The sequence below is a fragment of the Carassius carassius genome, chromosome 30, assembly GCF_963082965.1.
Source record: "Carassius carassius chromosome 30, fCarCar2.1, whole genome shotgun sequence".
NCBI classification, from domain to species: Eukaryota; Metazoa; Chordata; class Actinopteri; order Cypriniformes; family Cyprinidae; genus Carassius; species Carassius carassius.
In genome coordinates, this window is record NC_081784.1 from 8,847,107 (window position 1) to 8,866,626 (window position 19,520).

At 37.9% G+C, this 19,520-nt stretch overlaps 1 protein-coding gene across 1 annotated transcript in view; it reads right to left on the reverse strand.

Annotated features, from left to right (window-relative positions):
* Positions 1-607: 607 nt before the first annotated feature.
* LOC132110296 (ADP-ribose glycohydrolase MACROD2-like) overlaps positions 608-19,520 on the reverse strand; it is a 577,997-nt gene continuing 559,084 nt past the window's right edge. The window contains exons 11-16 of the mRNA XM_059516865.1: positions 17,244-17,297; positions 10,875-10,910; positions 10,152-10,196; positions 5,349-5,414; positions 2,591-2,683; positions 608-630 (exon numbers count right to left, since the gene is read on the reverse strand). Coding sequence (XP_059372848.1) covers positions 608-630; positions 2,591-2,683; positions 5,349-5,414; positions 10,152-10,196; positions 10,875-10,910; positions 17,244-17,297 — 317 coding nt within the window. The remainder of the gene's footprint in view (positions 631-2,590; positions 2,684-5,348; positions 5,415-10,151; positions 10,197-10,874; positions 10,911-17,243; positions 17,298-19,520) is intronic.

A 19,520-nucleotide genomic window follows, 5' to 3' on the forward strand; every position in this document is an offset into this window, starting at 1 on the left:
GTCAGCCGCGGGGGGTGTTAGATGTCCTGAAAGAAACTTGGGAGGATGGACGCTCGGATAGCAAAAATGAAATTCAATATGTCCTGGACCTGCGAGCAAAACTCCATACACTGGGGCGGCTCTCTATGGAGAATTTGCTTCAGGCCCAGGACAGACAAAGCCAGCTGTATAACTGGGTGACTAAGCTACGAGAATTTGCAACGGGAGATAAAGTGCTCGTGTTACCCCCAACCTCTAGCTCCAAATTACTAGCCAAGTGGCTAGGACCCTTTGAGGTCACACGGCGGATAGGAGATCTCAATTATGAGGCAGTATGAACAGATAGAGGCGACTCACGGCAAATCTACCACCTCAACCTCCTTAAAAAATGGAGTGGGGAGGAGTCAGTGCTGCTAGCGACGGCGGTGAGTGAGGATGAGGATCTCGGGCCAGAGGCGGTTACTAAAGAGAAATCCCTCGCACTGGCCCTAGGGGGAGATCACCTCTCGCCCTCGCAGCTCACTGACATTGCGCGTTTGCAGGTGGAATTTGCGGACGTGTTTTCACCCCTACCTGGTCGTACTGACCTGATTCAGCACCACATTGAGACAGAGCCGGGTGTCGTAGTTCACAGCCAGCCATATAGGTTGCCTGAACACAAGAAAAAAGTAGTTCAGACTGAATTAGAGGCCAGGCTGGGGATGGGAGTAATCGAGGAGTCACACAGTGATTGGGCGAGCCCGATAGTTTTGGTACCTAAAACGGACAGCTCGGTGCAGTTTTGTGTAGACTATCGCAGGGTGAATGCAGTATCTAAATTTGATGCTTATCCAATGCCGCGAATTGACGAGTTGCTCGATCGGTTAGGCATGGCTCGCTTTTTCTTGACATTGGACTTAACAAAGGGATATTGGCAGATTCCCTTATCTCCCATGTCCAAAGAAAAGACAGCCTTCACCACGTCGTTCGGATTGCACCAATTTGTTATGCTTCCTTTTGGCTTGTTCGGGGCCCCGGCTACGTTTCAGTGCCTCATGGATCGAGTGCTGCGGCTCCATGCTGCATATGCCGCGGCCTACCTGGATGAAATTATCATCTATAGTGGGGACTGGCCGCGGCATATGGAGCATGTGAGGGCGGTCCTCAGGGCGCTGAGACGGGCGGGGCTGACGGCCAACCCGAAGAAGTGTGCAGTTGGGCGGGTGGAGGAAAAGTATCTGGGATTCCACTTGGGCCACGGGCAGGTGCGTCCCCAACTCGATAAGACGGCAGCAATTGCGACCTGCCCCAGGCCCAAGACCAAAAAGGAGGTAAGGCAGTTTTTGGGGCTGGCGGGATATTACAGGAGGTTTATTCCTCGTTATTCGGACCTCACCAGCCCGTTGACTGACCTCACTAAAAAGGAGGTACCGGATACGGTCCAGTGGACGGAGCAGTGCCAACAGGCCTTTACCCGAGTTAAGGCTGCCCTGTGTGGCGGGCCGCTCCTGCACTCTCCTAATATTTCTCACCCCTTTTTCTTGCAGACGGACGCGTCGGACAGGGGGCTGGGCGTGGTCCTGTCCCAGGAGGTGGAGGGGGAGGACCGCCCGGTGCTGTACATTAGTCGAAAGCTCTCGAATAGAGAGACTAAGTACAGCACCATAGAGAAGGAGTGTTTGGCTATCAGGTGGGCGGTTTTCACCCTTCGCTATTACCTCCTGGGACGGGAGTTCACCATCTGCTCGGACCACGTGCCCCTCCAGTGGCTCCACCGCATGAAGGATACCAACGCGCGAATCACCCGTTGGTATCTAACTTTACAGCCATTTAAGTTCAAGGTGATTCACAGGCCGGGGGCGCAGATGGCTGTGGCCGACTTCCTCTCCAGTAATGGGGGGGGGGGCTGCTCTTTAACCCGCTGGTTAAAGAACATGAAAAAAGGGGCTAAGGAAATAAATTCTGAGAAAAGGTTAATCATTTGTTTGCAGATGCCACACAAAATGTAATAATTTGTATGTAATCCCATTCATTTGTGTGAAAATGCATTTTTAGGACATTCTCCTTAACGTAATTCCTCATAAGGTGAACAAATTTCACTTAATCCATTAAACATTCACTGACAGACTTTTGTCTTTTGTTATGAATTAATTTCTTATACCAGCTTCTCAGCTCTCCTTTGATTGGAGTTATAGTTATCAAGGCACACATGCCAGACAACTTTCCGCATCTAATTAAACTTTTATTGAATTTAGAGCAATTTGACTTGTAACTATCTATACATCATTACTGGCCTTATCAGAGAGAGGAATAACCAGATCCATAATATAAAAACCGCAATGCGGTAGAAGTGTTAGAGATACAATGTTGGAGCCAGTATTATCAGATTATACCAGTCATGCTAATAATTATATATAGATATTTAGATGATTCACTTTTAAGCCTGTGTTTACACTTTTTGGAGGAAAAGGATCTACAAATCTCCTGTTATTTATAAAATATACAAATCACCTTTAACACTGTTTTATATGTCTTTTTTATCTTATAAACCTAAGTTCTTATTTTCGGTGATCTGTCAGCATTGACATGTTTCTTCTACACCCAGTGTGTGTGAATGATGTGTAAATCTCACCTGCAGCTTGCGAGTCTTCTCCCTTTCCTTCCTTCTTCTCCATCTCTTGTGCGCTCTCCTGTTCAACTTTTTTCTCTGCTTTTGAAATCGCCTCTGATAAAAGCCAAAGAAACACACATAAATAACACGCAACTGAGAGATATGTGCGAAAATGCCAATATCAATTAAAAACATTACATAATCTGCAAAAAAAAAGAACAATATCACAGATTATTGAGCTCTCTGTATTGGGTAATGTATCATGGGTTAATACTAACAAACACAGAAGTAGAATAATCATGTTTTATTAACTATTAACAGACTACAATATTTGCTGAATTGCTGTTATTAGCATTCTACCATGACAAACTGCCTCCTTACTGCAGAGTTTAAGACTTGATTGACATCTTTACAGTGAGAAACCAAGTAAATGTGGAAAGTGAATGAAAATTTTCAGTCCTTCACTCTCTCTCTTTCTCTCTCTCTCTCTCTCTCTCTCACACACTGAAGGAATTGCTGTAGGCGTTTAATTGATCAGAGTCGGCTGGTAAAGCTTGCAGCATATGGGAGACAGAGAACCTTTCTCTGGTACTCGATTGGATGCAGCAGATGTTCTTCTGTGTGTGTGTGTGTGTTGTGGATTTGTATGTATGGCATTGATCATGGTTTAAGCCTCTGATGAATCATGTCCTTTCAGGTGCACTCAGGGTATAAATATTAGAATGTGAGTCTATGACCTCAATCTATGTGAGAATTACTTAAGCAATAAAGACTAAGCCTTAGCTGATGTCTTACAGTTGGATGCTGTGGAGAACTAATCCAGTTTGGCTAGCTTGCTGACATTTGTGGAACTTGTTGAAATTGCTGAAGATTCCATTAATTTGAAAATGATGAGAAACTTCACCAGAATTTACATTACTCAGCCTTCAGTGAATTTAACCTGTCACTTTAGTGGGCTGTAGTTGGCTTTTAGTGGCCAGGATTGCAATAAGTAAGAGTGATTAAGAAACATGTGAAATGTGAAAAATGTGCTTGTTATTATGAATGGTTATTATTATTATTATTATTATTGTAGAACTTTAAAAATGCTGTCACATAAAAACTTTTTTAAGACAATACAAATAATTATATACTATACTTTATTTTTATTGTGTAAATAGCCAACATGTCAAGAAAAAAAAAAGGTGACCAGGCCCCACAGCAAATCACTATATTCACTGAAAACGGGTATAAATCAAAGGAGTGTGCTATATATTGTGAGATGAAATATTGGTGGACGAGCACTCAGATGAACTTGATGAGTTTTAGATGGTGGTTTTAATGGAGAGAAAATAGGCGACCCATTGCTTCTTTGGGATGAAATGGAGCAGCTGTTTCAGCCTAATGCCTTTAATTTGTGTTTGGGTCTCTGTCCCTCCCCATCTCATCCCTCTCTCTCTTTTAAAGGGATGGAGAGTCAGAGTGTCCATCTGTGTGGTTCCAGCTAGCACCTGTGTCTGCTCTGGAGTGGGATACAAGGCCGCAGAAGACATCAATTTTGCCCTTGCCCTCGCCCACACATAGATACACACTACATCAGATGAAAGACACAAAACAGGATTTGAATGCATACAGTACGTGTCCACCCTGACTCCATCTGCATGGAAAGCGTTTGAAGTCGCAGTTCAGAAGGACACAGACACGCATTCACATAATCAATGGAGGAGTAGGAAGTGTGCGGGGTAGTTTGGCTGTTTGTGCGAGGCTCCTATCACACCACCTGGGCAATATGAAGCCCTGGAGGCCTCCGTCCCTCACCTACAGTATAGATACAGAGACTCATGTAGTGTCCCGCAGGAAAGTACGATTTATATCACCCACACACACTCATAGCAGCTGCCAGAGGACACTTGATCTCACTGCATCTCAAGAGGAGCCCAGATTGCTCACTTTATTGCAAATTTTTTAAGTAAATGTATTTCTGCGGTGTGGGAAAGCTGATTTCAAATATTAAATCCAGGATGTCTAGACGGTTTTATCACTTACTGTCAGTGGTGCAGGTTTTATTTGAATATTAAAACAGTTTTTTACCTCATTTCAAATCACAGGTGGTAACAAACATTGTGGGTAGGTCTGCATAATATATAATGCTTAGTGAAATATTGCACATATGCATATCGTAGAATGTGAATGCTGGATATGTCATTTTCTGTTTTTAAATACACAAAATATTCACCTTAAACACCTTCATTTTCTTTATTGCATCATATATTGCATTTGTTAATCATATTGTGCAGCTCTAGTTGTGGGTGAAAAACTGCTAAGTTTCGTCAGCTTTGAACACCAATTGTTTTTACTGTATTTTTGATCATAAATATAGCCTTGGTGACGATAAGAGACAGTGCAAATTAAAATAACTGAACAAATCAAAATTAGCAATTGTAAAAATGGTTGTTCACTATTAGTTTATGATATCTTAACTTAAAAATAAATGTTCCAAAAAGGTGTTTCTGCAGTGATGCCATAGAAAAACTATTCTGGTTTCTCCATTTGTATAATCTAAATAAACTTTTTTCTCTATAGAATATTTTGTAGCATGGAAAGACTCCTTGTATGTTAAAGATGCCAATAAAGAATCAGTATTTTTAAGAGTGTATACATTAAATTATACATTTAACAATAAATTATAAAGTGTTATTCAAAAATATTATCATATCTTGAGTGTGTGCTTACAGTCTTTGCTTGAATTACAACCAAAAGCTAGAGCAAAATATGGAAGCAGGCACACTGGAGATGTTACCTGTATGGTCTCCCTTTTCAGGAGGTTTGATCTCCTCGTCCTTGGATTCAGCATCAGGGCTCTTGCCTTTGGAAAACAAACAGACAGAAAAACTATTATAGTCGTCTCAAAAAATATCCAGACACCCTAAATACCCACATGCACCTTTAAATGACAGACACCAAGGCAGAGACAACAATATGGGTGTCGTTCATTTTGAAGATAAATTGCTTATTTTTGTCAAGCTTGGTTTGTTTTTCCTGCTGAAATGAGAAGTATTCAGCCAGAGTATGAATTTTACTCCAGTGGCTATGAGCTATACAGCTTGTGTATGGAGGAGGTCAAATTTGTGCAAACTCTTAATCAGTAGGATTTTATGCTGTTTGCACACAGATATATGGCCATATATTTTGAAAATATATAAACAATGTTTACACACACATGCAAATTAAAAGAACACACAGAAATATCATAGAAAAACGAATGAATAAACAAAACAATGGAGATACATCTTTATGTGCTTGTCGGCACTCGTGATTCATGAGTCGCAGGTGCTCAGCACTCAGGTAAATTCAGATTTAGCCTCTGTCTCTGCACAATCTCCAGCTCTGCCTCACCTGGTCTTAAAAAACTCTCTGTTTTGCTTTTCTCCTGGGAACATAATTGCAAGTATCTATGGCTCTTGGGTTCAGTCCAAGCAGAACATTTGCTTTGCCTCCTCTGCCTGGGGAAACTACTATTAATAATGCTCATAGCTGCATCCGTCAGTGCCGGTAGAGGAAAAGTAAATAAAAAGCTGGCGATAAGGATGTCAAAAAGCACTGGTATTTTGGTACCAAGCTGATAATCTAAACCCAAAACAAAACTACGGCCTATGAGTGTGCAAATGTGATTCAGAGCTCTGCAGTCAAAGTGACATTAAGTGCACGCTCAATGCTAGCCGAGCAGGTACAGACTGTGGCTGGTTTTTTTCCTCAGGGTTTGAACGCAAAATCGCGCTACATGAATACCCAGGGGGAGTCTGGCCATGCTCCTCTGAGCGTATGTGTGTGTGTGTACAAGCAATCATTTCAGCGTGTGCAGTGGTGTGTGCCTGTCGATGCACATTTTCTGATGTCTGTCTGTGTATGTTCGTGTGGATTGGAGCGAGGTGTCTCATTAAACAGATGCAGATGTTGTCATCATTTTTTACCTTTTCAGTTAGTTGCAGTGCATACCTTTAATACATACCATCATTAAATGTTTTTACTTTTTGTAATGTAAAATTTTATATTTTGTATAATTAAATTATTTAAATAAAATGTCCCTGAAAATAATTTGACAGACACAATGAAATAGTTGACAATGAAAAGTATTTTTATAATAACTCATGAAAAAATCTTCTTCGTTATATCATACAATGTATCAAATGTAAATATACACAACTAGTAAAAGATGCATATACATATGCATATACATTACAGAAGATTTAATACAAAACAAAGTATTCACCTTGGTATGTACATATTTCTAATTAATAGCAAGTACAATATATTTATGGTTATAATTTGTGATGTATCTAATATGTTACAAAAGATCTACTACAAAATATGCTACATACTATACTCAACTACATAAAGTATATATTTACTATGAATGTAAAAATAAATCTTAGGTTCATACTATAATATGAACAGAATCGGTCCATTCATACCACTGAAAGATACACATCCAGGTAAACATTATAATAGTACTTTCATTGATGCTATGAAGGCATCATCTCGCCAGATCATCTATATTGTGAGATCTGATTTTGTGTCAGTCACAAAGTCACACCAGTGTAGACCAGTGACTGCAGTCTGACCTTGTACCTGCCAGTAGTACTTAGGGGTCTCTTTAAGTTTGGCTAGTCCTCTTTGAATTTTCATAAATGGAACCTGAGCAATGTTTTCAGCAGAGGTGCTTTTTACCTCCACTAGTCCAAGTTTGGCCAGTCCTCTTTGAATTTTCATAAATGGAACCTGAGCAATGTTTTCAGCAGAGGTGCTTTTTACCTCCACTAGTCCAAGTTTGGCCAGTCCTCTTCGAATTTTCATAAATGGAACCTGAGCAATGTTTTCAGCAGAGGTGCTTTTTACGTCCACTAGTCCAAACTGGAATGTTTCAGATGGATCATGCACTCGTCCGTCTGGACTGTTTTAAAATTACAGCCAAACTGAAAACCAAGCACAGGTATTGGGGGGAAATTAACATCAGGAACACCTGCAGCTATAGAGGGACATTGGTATGAAAGTGGACTGCCAAGAGGTACAATTCTACTTTTGACATGCCCTCAAGTATGTGTGGCAGCAAAGGCTTAGGATTAATCTGACTTAGTTTTGCATCAGAAGCCAAGACATCAGCATCTGGAAGGGCACCTAAAGAAATGAACACAAATTATGAGTCGTGAAGACATTAAGCTATAGGTGTGCGCACACACACAAACAAACAGAGTTGTGAATTACCTGTGTAAGCCTTTTATGGGGTAGAATTGATTCCATTCTTCCCAACTGATTCTGGTTTCAGGACACAAAGTTCACTTACTGCCTCTGGATGAACTCCCTTAATATAAAACGAATACAGTAATAGTTAAAGATCGTTTACTGATCTTGGGTGGTTTTCATTATATATTTGTTACTTAATCTGCACTCTTGTTCATTATTAGTCTATGATGTTTTAATGTTTACATATACTTTCTTTGAGTTAATAGTGTTCTTACCAATGCAGAAAAGAAAAATACATGCCTGTGCTCTTGGACGATGCCAAGATGTGGCTCACTTGATTTTATTCATCTTCTTAGATGCGTTTCACTGCAAGATAAAAGCATTAGATGCTGTAAACATTTTTTTTTCATTTGTATAAGGATATTGTATAACATCAGTACATTATCGATTAAACTTAACGGTAACACTTCCTATGAAGCCCGTATATAAAACAAATTATAAGAGTATTTTTATGGCATTATAATGAATGCATAATGTATTAGAAAAAAAACTTTGTGATATGTCATATCATCTCATGAGTAATCATAACAAGTTTTAATGTGTTATAATGTTTACTTATTTGTGGTTATAGCATTTAAGATTATGATTTATAATACACAATGAATATAATGCATCAATAGAATGTTTCCCTTAGATATAATATAAGTCTCATATCTTGGCATTGTTGTTTTGTCACTTTACTCAAAGCAGGAAAAAACCACTATAAATAACTACAACAATAATAATGAAAATAAAAATATTATTTTTCCTTAAACAGCCATCATATCAAATATCTGATCAGATGAATGTGTAATATGGCACTTTTGATTTTAACTATATTTATTGCAATATCAATAAGATAGTAAGATACTGTATATATTTTAAAAAAAAATAATGTCAAGATATAAGACTTATAAACCATCATAAATCATGTGGATTTAGCATGGTGTTTATTGCGTGTTATACATAATCATACTCATAAAAGTTACATCCACAAATAAGTAAGTTTTATACGTATAATTGTTATGATTATTTATTAAATGAAATAAAGTTTTTCTATATATAATGCATTGAGGTTTTATTATAGTAAAAGTGTAGTAACATGTTTTCTTTAGTGTAATGATTAACGTACAATTTGTATAACCACAGTTTTACTACAAACACCATGGTTAAACTATGGTTAGTAGCAAAACCATGGTTAATCTGTGGATACCATGATTTAACTATATCGACCATTTGTTTTTGGTTTTTGATAGTAAAACCATGGTTATTTTTCGTAAGGGTGATTTTACTACTTGGCCAAAATAAAAGCTCGCTAGTTGCAATATGGCTAGTTAACTTTTTAAACGTGCACACAAGACTCTCTAAAAGCATGTAACTTAATTAGTGTAACATTTGAATAAAACTGTTAAAATATAAAATATCAGACGCTGCTTACCTCCTTTTGCCATCAATCAACCATTATATACTACTTCCTGTGAACGGCGTGCGTGTGACGTCACATGGGGCGGGGCAACGCGATAATCCACATGAGTCCGTTTCGTCTGATGACTTTTTGCGTGAGTCCGTTTCGTCTGATGACTTTTTGCCTGAGTCTGTTTCGTCTGATGACTTTTTGTCCAAGTCCGTTTCGTCTGATGCCTAACGTTAATTGTATGAGACCTGACACCTGATGTCGTTTTTCCTGAGACCTGAAGCTTTTCAGTCAGAGGCACGATGCCGTTTTGTCCGATGACTGAAGCCTTTTAGTCTGAGGCATGACGCCTTTTCATTTGATGATTGAGGTCTGACGATGTCCTAAAATGTACACCGTACCCAGTGAATTATATTGCTCACTAGCATGTAGACTCCATGTGTCTGGGTGAGATCTATGCATACTGAACCATTTTGAATGTCCTCTGATTCCTATTGTTCTTGACTTGGCTACAGGATATGATGACAAATCAGGAAGTATGTAGGAGTCTGAAAAAGTATTGGTAAACTTTTAAAGACTAAAGTAATACTTTAATATGTATAAATGTCAGCTAGTGAACCAAATGACGTCTGCCAACAAATAGTGCTGGAGGTGTCAAGTGAACCACAAAGTGTTCAAATACTAATTTTTAAAAATATAAAAAAATATATATTAATTTTTTTAATAATATATATCTTGTTTTATTACTTAAAACCTTAGAAACTTATTTTTGTTAAACGATTTGTAAGAAAAGCATGCTATATTTCATAAAATTTTAGAGGCCACTGTATGTGTTGGTAAGCATCATCCCGTTGGTGCTTGTAGTAATCTAGACTAAAATTTAAAAAGAAAAACAGAATGATGACAAACCTTGTGGTTCCTGGCTATCCATCGTCACATCCTTATGGGATTCCTCTGAAATTAAACAAGAGAAAAGCTTAATAACAAGATTTATGTCTTTCTTCTTAAAGCCCCTCCTCCTCCTCCTCCTCAAAAAAAAAAAAGGTTGGGTACTTTCATCAGTCTGTAGTGGCTAATCCCATATTAAAGAAGAGATGGTGATTGTTATGTATTAATTCCTAAACAGGAAAGACTCCAGCTGATGTTTGATTAGCCATCAAGACTTTTTCTTAATGGCTCACTGAGGAAACTATCAGTGATTTTGATATTATAATTTGAAATTACAGCATCACACAGATTATTTAATCCCATCTTCATTAAAGTTAGCTAAGTTTTTACTATTTACACCCAGGATGTTGTTTGGTTCTTGTTCTGCAGTTGAATTTGTTCTGAGTAGAACAAGCCAATCAGTAAATCGTAGTAGATAAATTAAGTACTGACAAATTGCTTTTGTTCCTAAATTGTGGTGACAAGATGATAACACAAGCTAAAATAACTAGAATAACAAGACATCTGAACATTTTAATGATGTGTCTTTCAGAAGAGACACTGAAGTAAATCTGCAGGCCTGCTCTTCTTGCTTGTAAAATATATCTACTTGGAAATGACTCTGTCTCAGGGTTTTGCATGAGAAGGTGAAACAGGAAAAACAAAATTATTTTAGCTTTGAACAATCATACACAAAAGGCCTACCTTGCTGGCTCATAATTTCTTCATCCTGCTTTTCACCTAAAAAAAAAACAAACAAAACAAAAACAGATTAAGAGTATTAAGAGTAAACAATATACTGAAATACTTATATCACTGAGAGAGAGAGAGAGAGAGAGAGAGAGAGAGAGAGAGGGAGAGGGAGGGAAACAAAGCAAAGGGGAAACTAAGCTAACCAAACCAAAACATGAAAAGGCAAAAAAAAAAAAAGCAATAATCTAAGATAAACGAAACAGAAGAAGAAAAAAACTAAAACAAACAAAAGCAAACAGGACAAACCATAACCAGAAAACAAACAAATCCCTAAAAAAAAAAAAAAACACACACATACACATACAACCCCAGCACATTGATGGTTATGTTAAAAAACATGTTTGGGAGATTTATCTTCCTTCAAGATCCTTGATAAAGTAGTCCAACACATTTGTCAGGAGGAATGCTCTACTACTTTGGTCATGTTTTACATCAAATATTTTTAATAGCTCTGGCATACTGGATGTTTCAATGCTGCACTAATTTGGCGCTCTCTCGATATCTCTAGAGTGCTGTCCCAACGGACAGCTAAATACATATGAGTAAACCCCACACAGAACTCCCATGAGCCTGCAGCCGAGCATCCCACAGGCTTACATGAATGTGTTTATCCCAAGTGGGTTTAATTTTGTCCCTCTCAGTCACTTTAGTCCTCTAAACGCGACATCTCCTTCTACCTCTCTCCTCTCCTCAATTATATCATGATGCTCAGTCGGACTCTCTCTCTTTAACCCAGATGGGGTTTGGGATGAATTGGACAATGAAGACCCTGAGACAAACAATCCACTGTGCTTAACAATAGCCATTACGCTGCTGACATAATTGTCTTTTCTAACAAGCTGCTGTGAGAAGCAATTTTCCAGTGTCTGAGCAATTTATTTTCTCACTACATACTCTTAAAATAATAAAAATAAAAAAATAAAAACAAACACAATATGCCAAATGACATCCACTGTGTTTGATCGTTAGCCTTGCCTCTAGTATTCCTGTCAATCAAATGCTGCTGCACACCCACTCTAGACTCTAGACTTCTTCCTAAAATATCGATAAACCAATAACAGCAGATTATGATATAGTGACTTTTAGGATACCATCCCAAAGAAGTTCAAAATCACTCTCACGGACCTTTTCCTGGACTGTGCCCAGCTGGTGGAATGACCTCCCAATCTCAATTCGTACAGCTGAGTCTTTACTCATTTTCAAGAAAGAGTTAAAGACTCATCTTTTTCGCCTGCACTTAACCAACTAACACTAGCACTTTTCCTTTTCTTGTCTTTTTAATTTATAAAAAAAACAAAAAACAAAAACACCTACCTATGCGTTCTATACTAGACTGACTGAGACTTTTCATGGCACTTGTATACTGTTGTTGTTCTCTTGTTGACCTGACTGCTTCTATTGTTCTCATTTGTAAGTCGCTTTGGATAAAAGCGTCTGCTAAATGATTAAATGTAAATGTAAATGTAAATGTATTCATTTAGAGGGCAGAGGTCATTTCTCCAGTGACTGAAGCTCAATGTTTTGCTCACTAGATTAATTATTATGTAGGAGAAGGCTAGTCATTCTGTGGACTTCGAGAATGTAACTTTAAAAATGCTGCATTCACAGGAAGAAGGAATGTGTTAAGGCATATTCAGATGCATTTTAACCCAGGATTCTGTGTGTGGTGATAAAGCACTGACTGAGGCACAGTCATAGCATCTTTTTGCTAAAAAGGCCCTCGTCTTTGATTGGATTCTTGTGAGGAACCTGAAGATAAATTGGATTCGTAAATCCTAAGAATATAAATCCCCTCAGTTTCAATGTAAGGTCATATGATCACCATGTACACCACTGAGGGAAGTTGTTTAAAACCTGGAGACAAAAGCTAATTATTCTGAGAGATGAGAGCTGGAATGAGTCATGCATGCTTTTGGGATGGCCTCTTTCACATGGGAAGCAGTAAAAAGCAACCAACACAAAGTTAAAATAGTTAATGTTGGAAATTTTTGAAGTTTCAAAATGTAAGCTATTTTCTTGATTTTACAATTACACCGGCAGTTTTATTAGCAAGAGAAACATTAAAATAAACCAGTATGGAGTAATAATATCCATCAAAAAAGACTTCTTGTCTATTACACATCAAAACAACAAAAGCTAGTTCAAGCAAAGACATAAAGACAGAGTATTGATTCTGAAGAAAGATAAAGGACATCTGAGTCCATGGAAACAAGCATTTGGTGTACTGCTTCATTATTTTATGATTTTATAAAACCAATATTCTTGAATAAGGATGTGAAGCTCAATGCAGTGACCCAGCAGTGAGTTGTTCTACCAGCTGATGGCAGTAGTGTAACAGAGTTCAGATGATAGATGCTTCCAATCCGAACACTTGCATACACATACACATTCAGGAGGAGGATGCTCACTTGCATCCACGCAGAAACGCTTCTGTGAGCTATCTACAATTTTTTTTTAATTCCATACATTTACAGTCACATTACTATGACTCTGTAATCGGACAGGATCAAACAGCACGCTAGTCTGAGTCTGAGCACTTCCTCCCATCACACGGTGGGGAATTCTCTTTCCTGTCAGTTAGGATCTCTGAACACAGTTCTTGGGGAAGAAAACCGGCAGCATGAAAAATGTATGAGACATGAGAGAGAAAGGTGAATGAGAGTGTCACAATCAACAGATGCTGCTCAGCAGCCTTGAATCGTCCTCTCTCTCTCTCTGTGTGTGTGTGTGTGTGTGTGTTGGCTACCACTTGCACGAAGCTCATGCGGTGTAGAATCTTTTGATTCAGTGTCTCGCTCTCTGCCAGGGTCGGAGCTTAACAGCCCTGTTCCCAGCTGTGCAAAACCCTGGACTTGGAGACTCTTGAGCCTCTATGTATAATATACAACTGTAAAACTGCACACCCTCGGTATAAATGCGTCACTGAAGCTTCCTGTCGCTTGACCCCTCCTGCTCTGTTTTTCTTTCTATCCTCTTATATATATATTTCTATTTTGTGAGTATAAATGCCATGAAAAACCATTTATTGCCGAAACATTTGCAACGTGTGTGCAATAAGAAATGTGTTAAAATATGATAACATGATAATAATAGTGCAAACTGGGTAAAAAGCAAAAAAGAAAATAAAATGAATAAAAAAAGAAAGAAGGAAGCAACAATTAATTTTAATAAAAATTACAGTAGAGTAAAATTAAATTTAAATTAATTATAAATTATATATATGTAATGTATAATATTATTTTATATAAAATTAAGTAAACAAAAGAATAAAGTAAAAAAAAAATATTGTGCCGATTTTAAACAGATTTTATTAGGCTACTGATATGCTGGATTTTTTATCTCACATGAGAGAATATTATATTAAACATTTTAATAAAAAAGTGTTATTTATTTCTTCAGGGGTAAATCTCTTTTTTTTTATAAGGGAATAATACTGATAGCACCTTTAAATACATAATTTAGAAGGTTAAACTAAAGGAAAATTAGACTAAATGCACTATGAGCATACGTTTAGTGATATAGATATGCCTCCTGTCTCTTTCCTCCCCACACGGACCTGCTCTCTTTTTCTCTCCCTGTCCAAACATGGCCCCTTTGCCTTCTACATCTGCTGAGTACACAGTTAACAGCTCGACCTGCCGCTCCGCATCCTGATTCACCCATCTAACATGTCACCTCCTAATCTCTAAAATGCAGCATGTCACACACGCTAAACACACACTCACCCAACAGGCCATTTGAAAAGCTACCCGGGGGGCGCTAAAATGCTCAGTCCAGTTCTGTGAACAATCCTTCTCATTTCTCCACACACTGACCCCCCCCCCCCCCACACACACACACACACACACATGGATTTCATGTGGATTACATCACAAATCACTTTATCCCCCAAGAACTCTGTCAAGAAGTCCAGTTTCTCCAGCCAAGCAGCTCGTCGGCTCTCTAAGGCCACACAACCTGATACTGATGGGTCGGATTGAACGGATCGCCGCGGCCTGGCTTCAACATGTCTGCGCTAACTGAGACTAAACCCGCTAGCTGCAACTAATGCCCTCTGAAACCCTTTCTGTCTGTTTGTCTCATGATCTGACCGAAAAGTGGAGCCTCTGAGATTCACACATTCTTTTGCTGTGAAGGAAGGCAAGTGGGAGCTTATCTGGAATAAGATATTGTTTTCCTTTACGCTCCTCACAGGTAACCCATTGAGGAACACAGAGAGAGTTCCAGATCAGTGCTTTCGGTGCCAGCTGTCCCCTGAGCATGTGAATGTATGAAGTGCTGCTTTAGGGAGAACAGAACTAATGCTTCTCTGTCATTAGCAGGCTGTCTAAAAGGCCCTCTTGCTCTAACCTCAGTTAGAGAGCATCCCCTCAGGGAGAGTAGTGAATGTGTAATACAAAGCAATATCCCGCCATGGCTGTATATCAACTTCCTCTGTTCATGAAAAACAAAGTTGTGGCCGGCAGGAATCCAATAGGCAAGCCTTAGTTGCAAGCTCTGGCTCAAGGGTAATGTGCGTGCAAAGCTCATTTCCAATGAATCAAAAAGGTGAATTCAAAAACATATTTAATGTGCCACTGTACCTTGTTCTCTGAGTGACACTGCATTAGAGCAAATGCATTTGATGTTGGCGACAACACTAGAGGAAGACGGCTGTGGCTAACACCTGTGGATAAATCATACACTGCACTGCTTTAACGCCCTTTGTTCTTCTCCTCGCTGCCTCGTAAGAAACACTGTGGTTTCTTGGAAGAGCTCAACTTCTGCAGAGCTATCTTTAATGTTTACACTGTCCTGTGAAGGTTAAATGCGGGGTTGGTAATTGGTTCCCATTAAGATTTTAGATATGCAAGAAGTTATGGAGCTCAGTGACACAAAATACAATCTGAATTTGTGAACTTCGTTTAGAAACACTGTATTTTTTTATTTTATAATTTCCATGTAATTTTACAGTTAAATACTCTTAAATGTATGGTTTTTGGACTTTAAAGTGAAAAAGAACAATACATCTTATAATTAACAGTTAAAAACCATAAAATTTCCCTGTGGCATTTTCATTTGATGGCTTTTCATTGAAATGTTTTTCTTTTTTTCATACGTATGAGTTATATGCATTAGGGTTCCATATTACATACTATGTTGTTAAATCAATGTTTACTGTATATTATTTTAGCGATATGTGTATTACCATGCTGGTGTTTTGTCTTTGTGTGCATGAAACTGAACAAATAAATAAATAAAACATTTTAAGTGTTTTACATGAAAATACTATTTCAAATTTTCTACTTCAAAATGTCAAGTTTAATTCAATGTAATTTGCCATTTCTTTGTAAATGTTACTAGCAATTTCTGAGTGAAAATTGCTTGGTGTGTGTGCACCTTCTTTATATGTATAGGATTTACCTCAGCTTATGGAAAAGCTATTTGTAATGAACTGTTTTTCATCATGTGACATTCCCATTACCACCTGTGTTTTGTGATGGCTGTCGGTGTATTATAAAGGTACAAAACAGATTTGAGTAATTCCGTACTTTAGACAAAATGTAAAAAATAATATAAAATGTTGCTACCATATTTTTTTAAAGAAAATTCTGCTAACCACAGCTGGAGTTTATTATGTTATTTTTACTGTAAATTTTCATAGATTTTTTTTTTTTTTTTTACAGTGTACCCCAACAAAAATACACAATGTTAACCATATAGTTTCCAGAAAAATTGTAGATTAAAATATATATATATTGTTAAATATTGAATTGATTTTATAGCAGTATCAACATTTGGCAGAATTTGGTAAATGTTTGTAATGGTAGTCCTGGAATACGTTTGTTGTTTAGAAAGGCAAAATCTGGTAGGTTGTCGTTTGCTAAAGTATCAGTTTACTGAAGAAAAAAAAATGACTTTGTACTTTGTGCTGCATACTGAAGAGAGATACCAGCCTGGGGAGATTTCCCCAAAGACATCAGTGCTGTCTGCTTTAGTATTAAAGAAAGAAAGAAAAAAAATCCAATTCAACCCTCTGGCTTTAAGACAAAAGGAGAAATTGTGGCGTTAGTAGCCTGCTTCTGCCCTTCAGTGTACGAATTTAATTATCTTTAGTCCATCTTATTGAGAAGCAAGTAATTGTCTCAGTGCTATACAACCGAAGAGGTTGAGATGGCAGAATTCAAAAGCTAATGGCTCCTTAAATCGGTTTCCTCACCCTGACAGAATGTCCCAAAGAGACTCCATCTTAGTTTGATATTCCCTCAACAATGCTTGGAAGATGGGTGATACTGACTTTGACAGTTGAACTTGCACTCACAAGAACAAATTTTCTTGTACCTTTTTTATCAGCAGCATCATTTTTTTCCTCTTCTCCCACGGGCTGCGTGTCATCTGCCAATAAAATCATACCACTCATGAGAACTTTCATCAGAAAACCACATTTTTACATTTTATGAAAAAAAGTGTTCTGGATGGTTTAAACTAAATAAAACAAAAATAAAGTAATTATGATTTTACAGTAATCTCAATAACTCAAATCATAAAACTTAAATTATTAAAATGTAATTAAATTAAAATAAGTAAAGAAAAAGTAAGAAAAACAGTTATGGGTGGATGTCTATCCCTCATAACCTTGTTTTCAACAGCATTAAATTCAATAAAAAAAGAAATATAATTACAAATATTTGTTTTCCTTTATATATATGCATAAAAAATAAAATAAAAAAGCTCTCTATTAATCTCAGAACCGAAGAAGGGCAACTGACAGCACACTAACAATCTAAGGTTACAAGGCAAAGATTGCCCATACTAAACAGCTCTGATAAGGGTGAAATGAGTGGAGGAATATCCTGCTATTGTGTTGTAGGCCCTGCTGGAGTGCATATACATGCACCGGGTGATTCTACATAAACAGGCTTTTGTGAGCCTCGGCAAAACCCAGCTGATAAAAAATGTGATTTGTAAAAGTTTAGCGTAAGGGATTTCAGTAAAAGACAGCAGGAAGGTGAAACAGAGAGAGGGAAAGAAAAGGACTGATTGGCAGAGAGCAAGAGAGAGCTGATACAGGATAAGGGGGAAAAAGCCTTTGAATTGGTTCCAGAGAAAGAGAGAGAGAATCAGAGCCCCGGCTAAGTGAAGCGCTGCAAAAGGCCAGGGCTTGGCTGCCAGTCAGACATTCACTGAATGAAACTGAGGCTAAGGCTAAGCTAGCCGAAACTGCTGGGGCAGGAAAAGCAGGGTGCTGGGAGCTACAGTACAGTGTGTGTGTGTGTGTGTGTGTGTGTGTGTGCAAACGTGATACTTGCTATGTTGTGAACAAGATGAAATCCTGATAGGTGTTGCCATGTCAGGTCATCTCGGTGCAGTGTTTACAATGCGGTTTAACAGTGTCCACAAAATAAGTGATTGGTCTCTCTGGTTTTGTGCAGAAGTAAACACAACCAGACAAAGCCCTAACACAAGAACTTACAGTAGTTCAGAGGGCTATTAGACACTTGTTGGACTGCTTCTGTTTACAGTGCGCCCATAAAAAAAGTCAAAGTTGGGTGCTGAAAAAACACTTTTTCTGGATTGGATCCAAAGCCATAGTCCTGTGAATAGCTTCTCACATTTTTAGTAAAAATCACAGCATGCTACTTTTTTCGCTTCATGTCGTTGAGGTATGTAAATGTTCTCCTCCTTTAAGATGCTTCATTTAGCACTCCTTCTCTTTCACCCTCTGTGTTTTCAATCATCTAACTTTTGTGGAAACTATCAATGCTGGCCTTGTTACCCTGCCAGAAAACGTCCATCTCATAATTCCATGAAGTTTAAATGACTGCCAGAGACATGTTTGACCTGGGTTTAGCTCATCTATTATAGTATGCATTCATATTTTAAATTATCTTTTATATATTATATATATATAGCTCTAGCAATTATGTTGTGTTTTTGTGATTTTAATTAATATTTAATTAAATGATTCTATATAACTTTTTTTTGTTATAGGTTCTACTTCAACTTGTTTTATTTCATCTGGTTGGCAAGGCGACATTTCTTAGTTTTTGAAGTCTTATTCAAGTTTATTTAAATTAACACAAACAATTTTAATAGCTTTAGTTAACAATAACAACACTTTTATTATGAACTGCCTGAAACTCTTGTGTAGCCTTCTCAGAGACTGGTATCATCTAACCTGTACTGGTTTTGTAGTCCAGCCTAAACCTAGAGATAAACCCAGATTAGATTACCATTGTAAGATGCTCAGTTGTCTTTTTGACAGTCGCTTAAGCAGGTTTGGGACCATTGTGGGTATGTAAGCCGGATTTAAGGGCCTAGCGCTGGGAATTAGCTTTGCACTGAATCATTTGTAATGCTGTACCTGCCGCCATCTATTTAGCTCCTGTAGCAAATGCATATTAGTCACAATGAAACACCTTTATTTTCTATGTCTTTTTGTCACTGTGATTGTACAGTTAAAGAAGCTTCCAGAGGAAGGCCTTGTAATCTTTACTGCTTTTCTGAAAGTCAATAAAGAAGGTAAGGTGATTTGCATCTGAATGGACCACTATTAAAAGAAGACATGCCAAGCAAATTGCATTCCCATTTGATAATGTTTGATTGTGTCATTGCCAA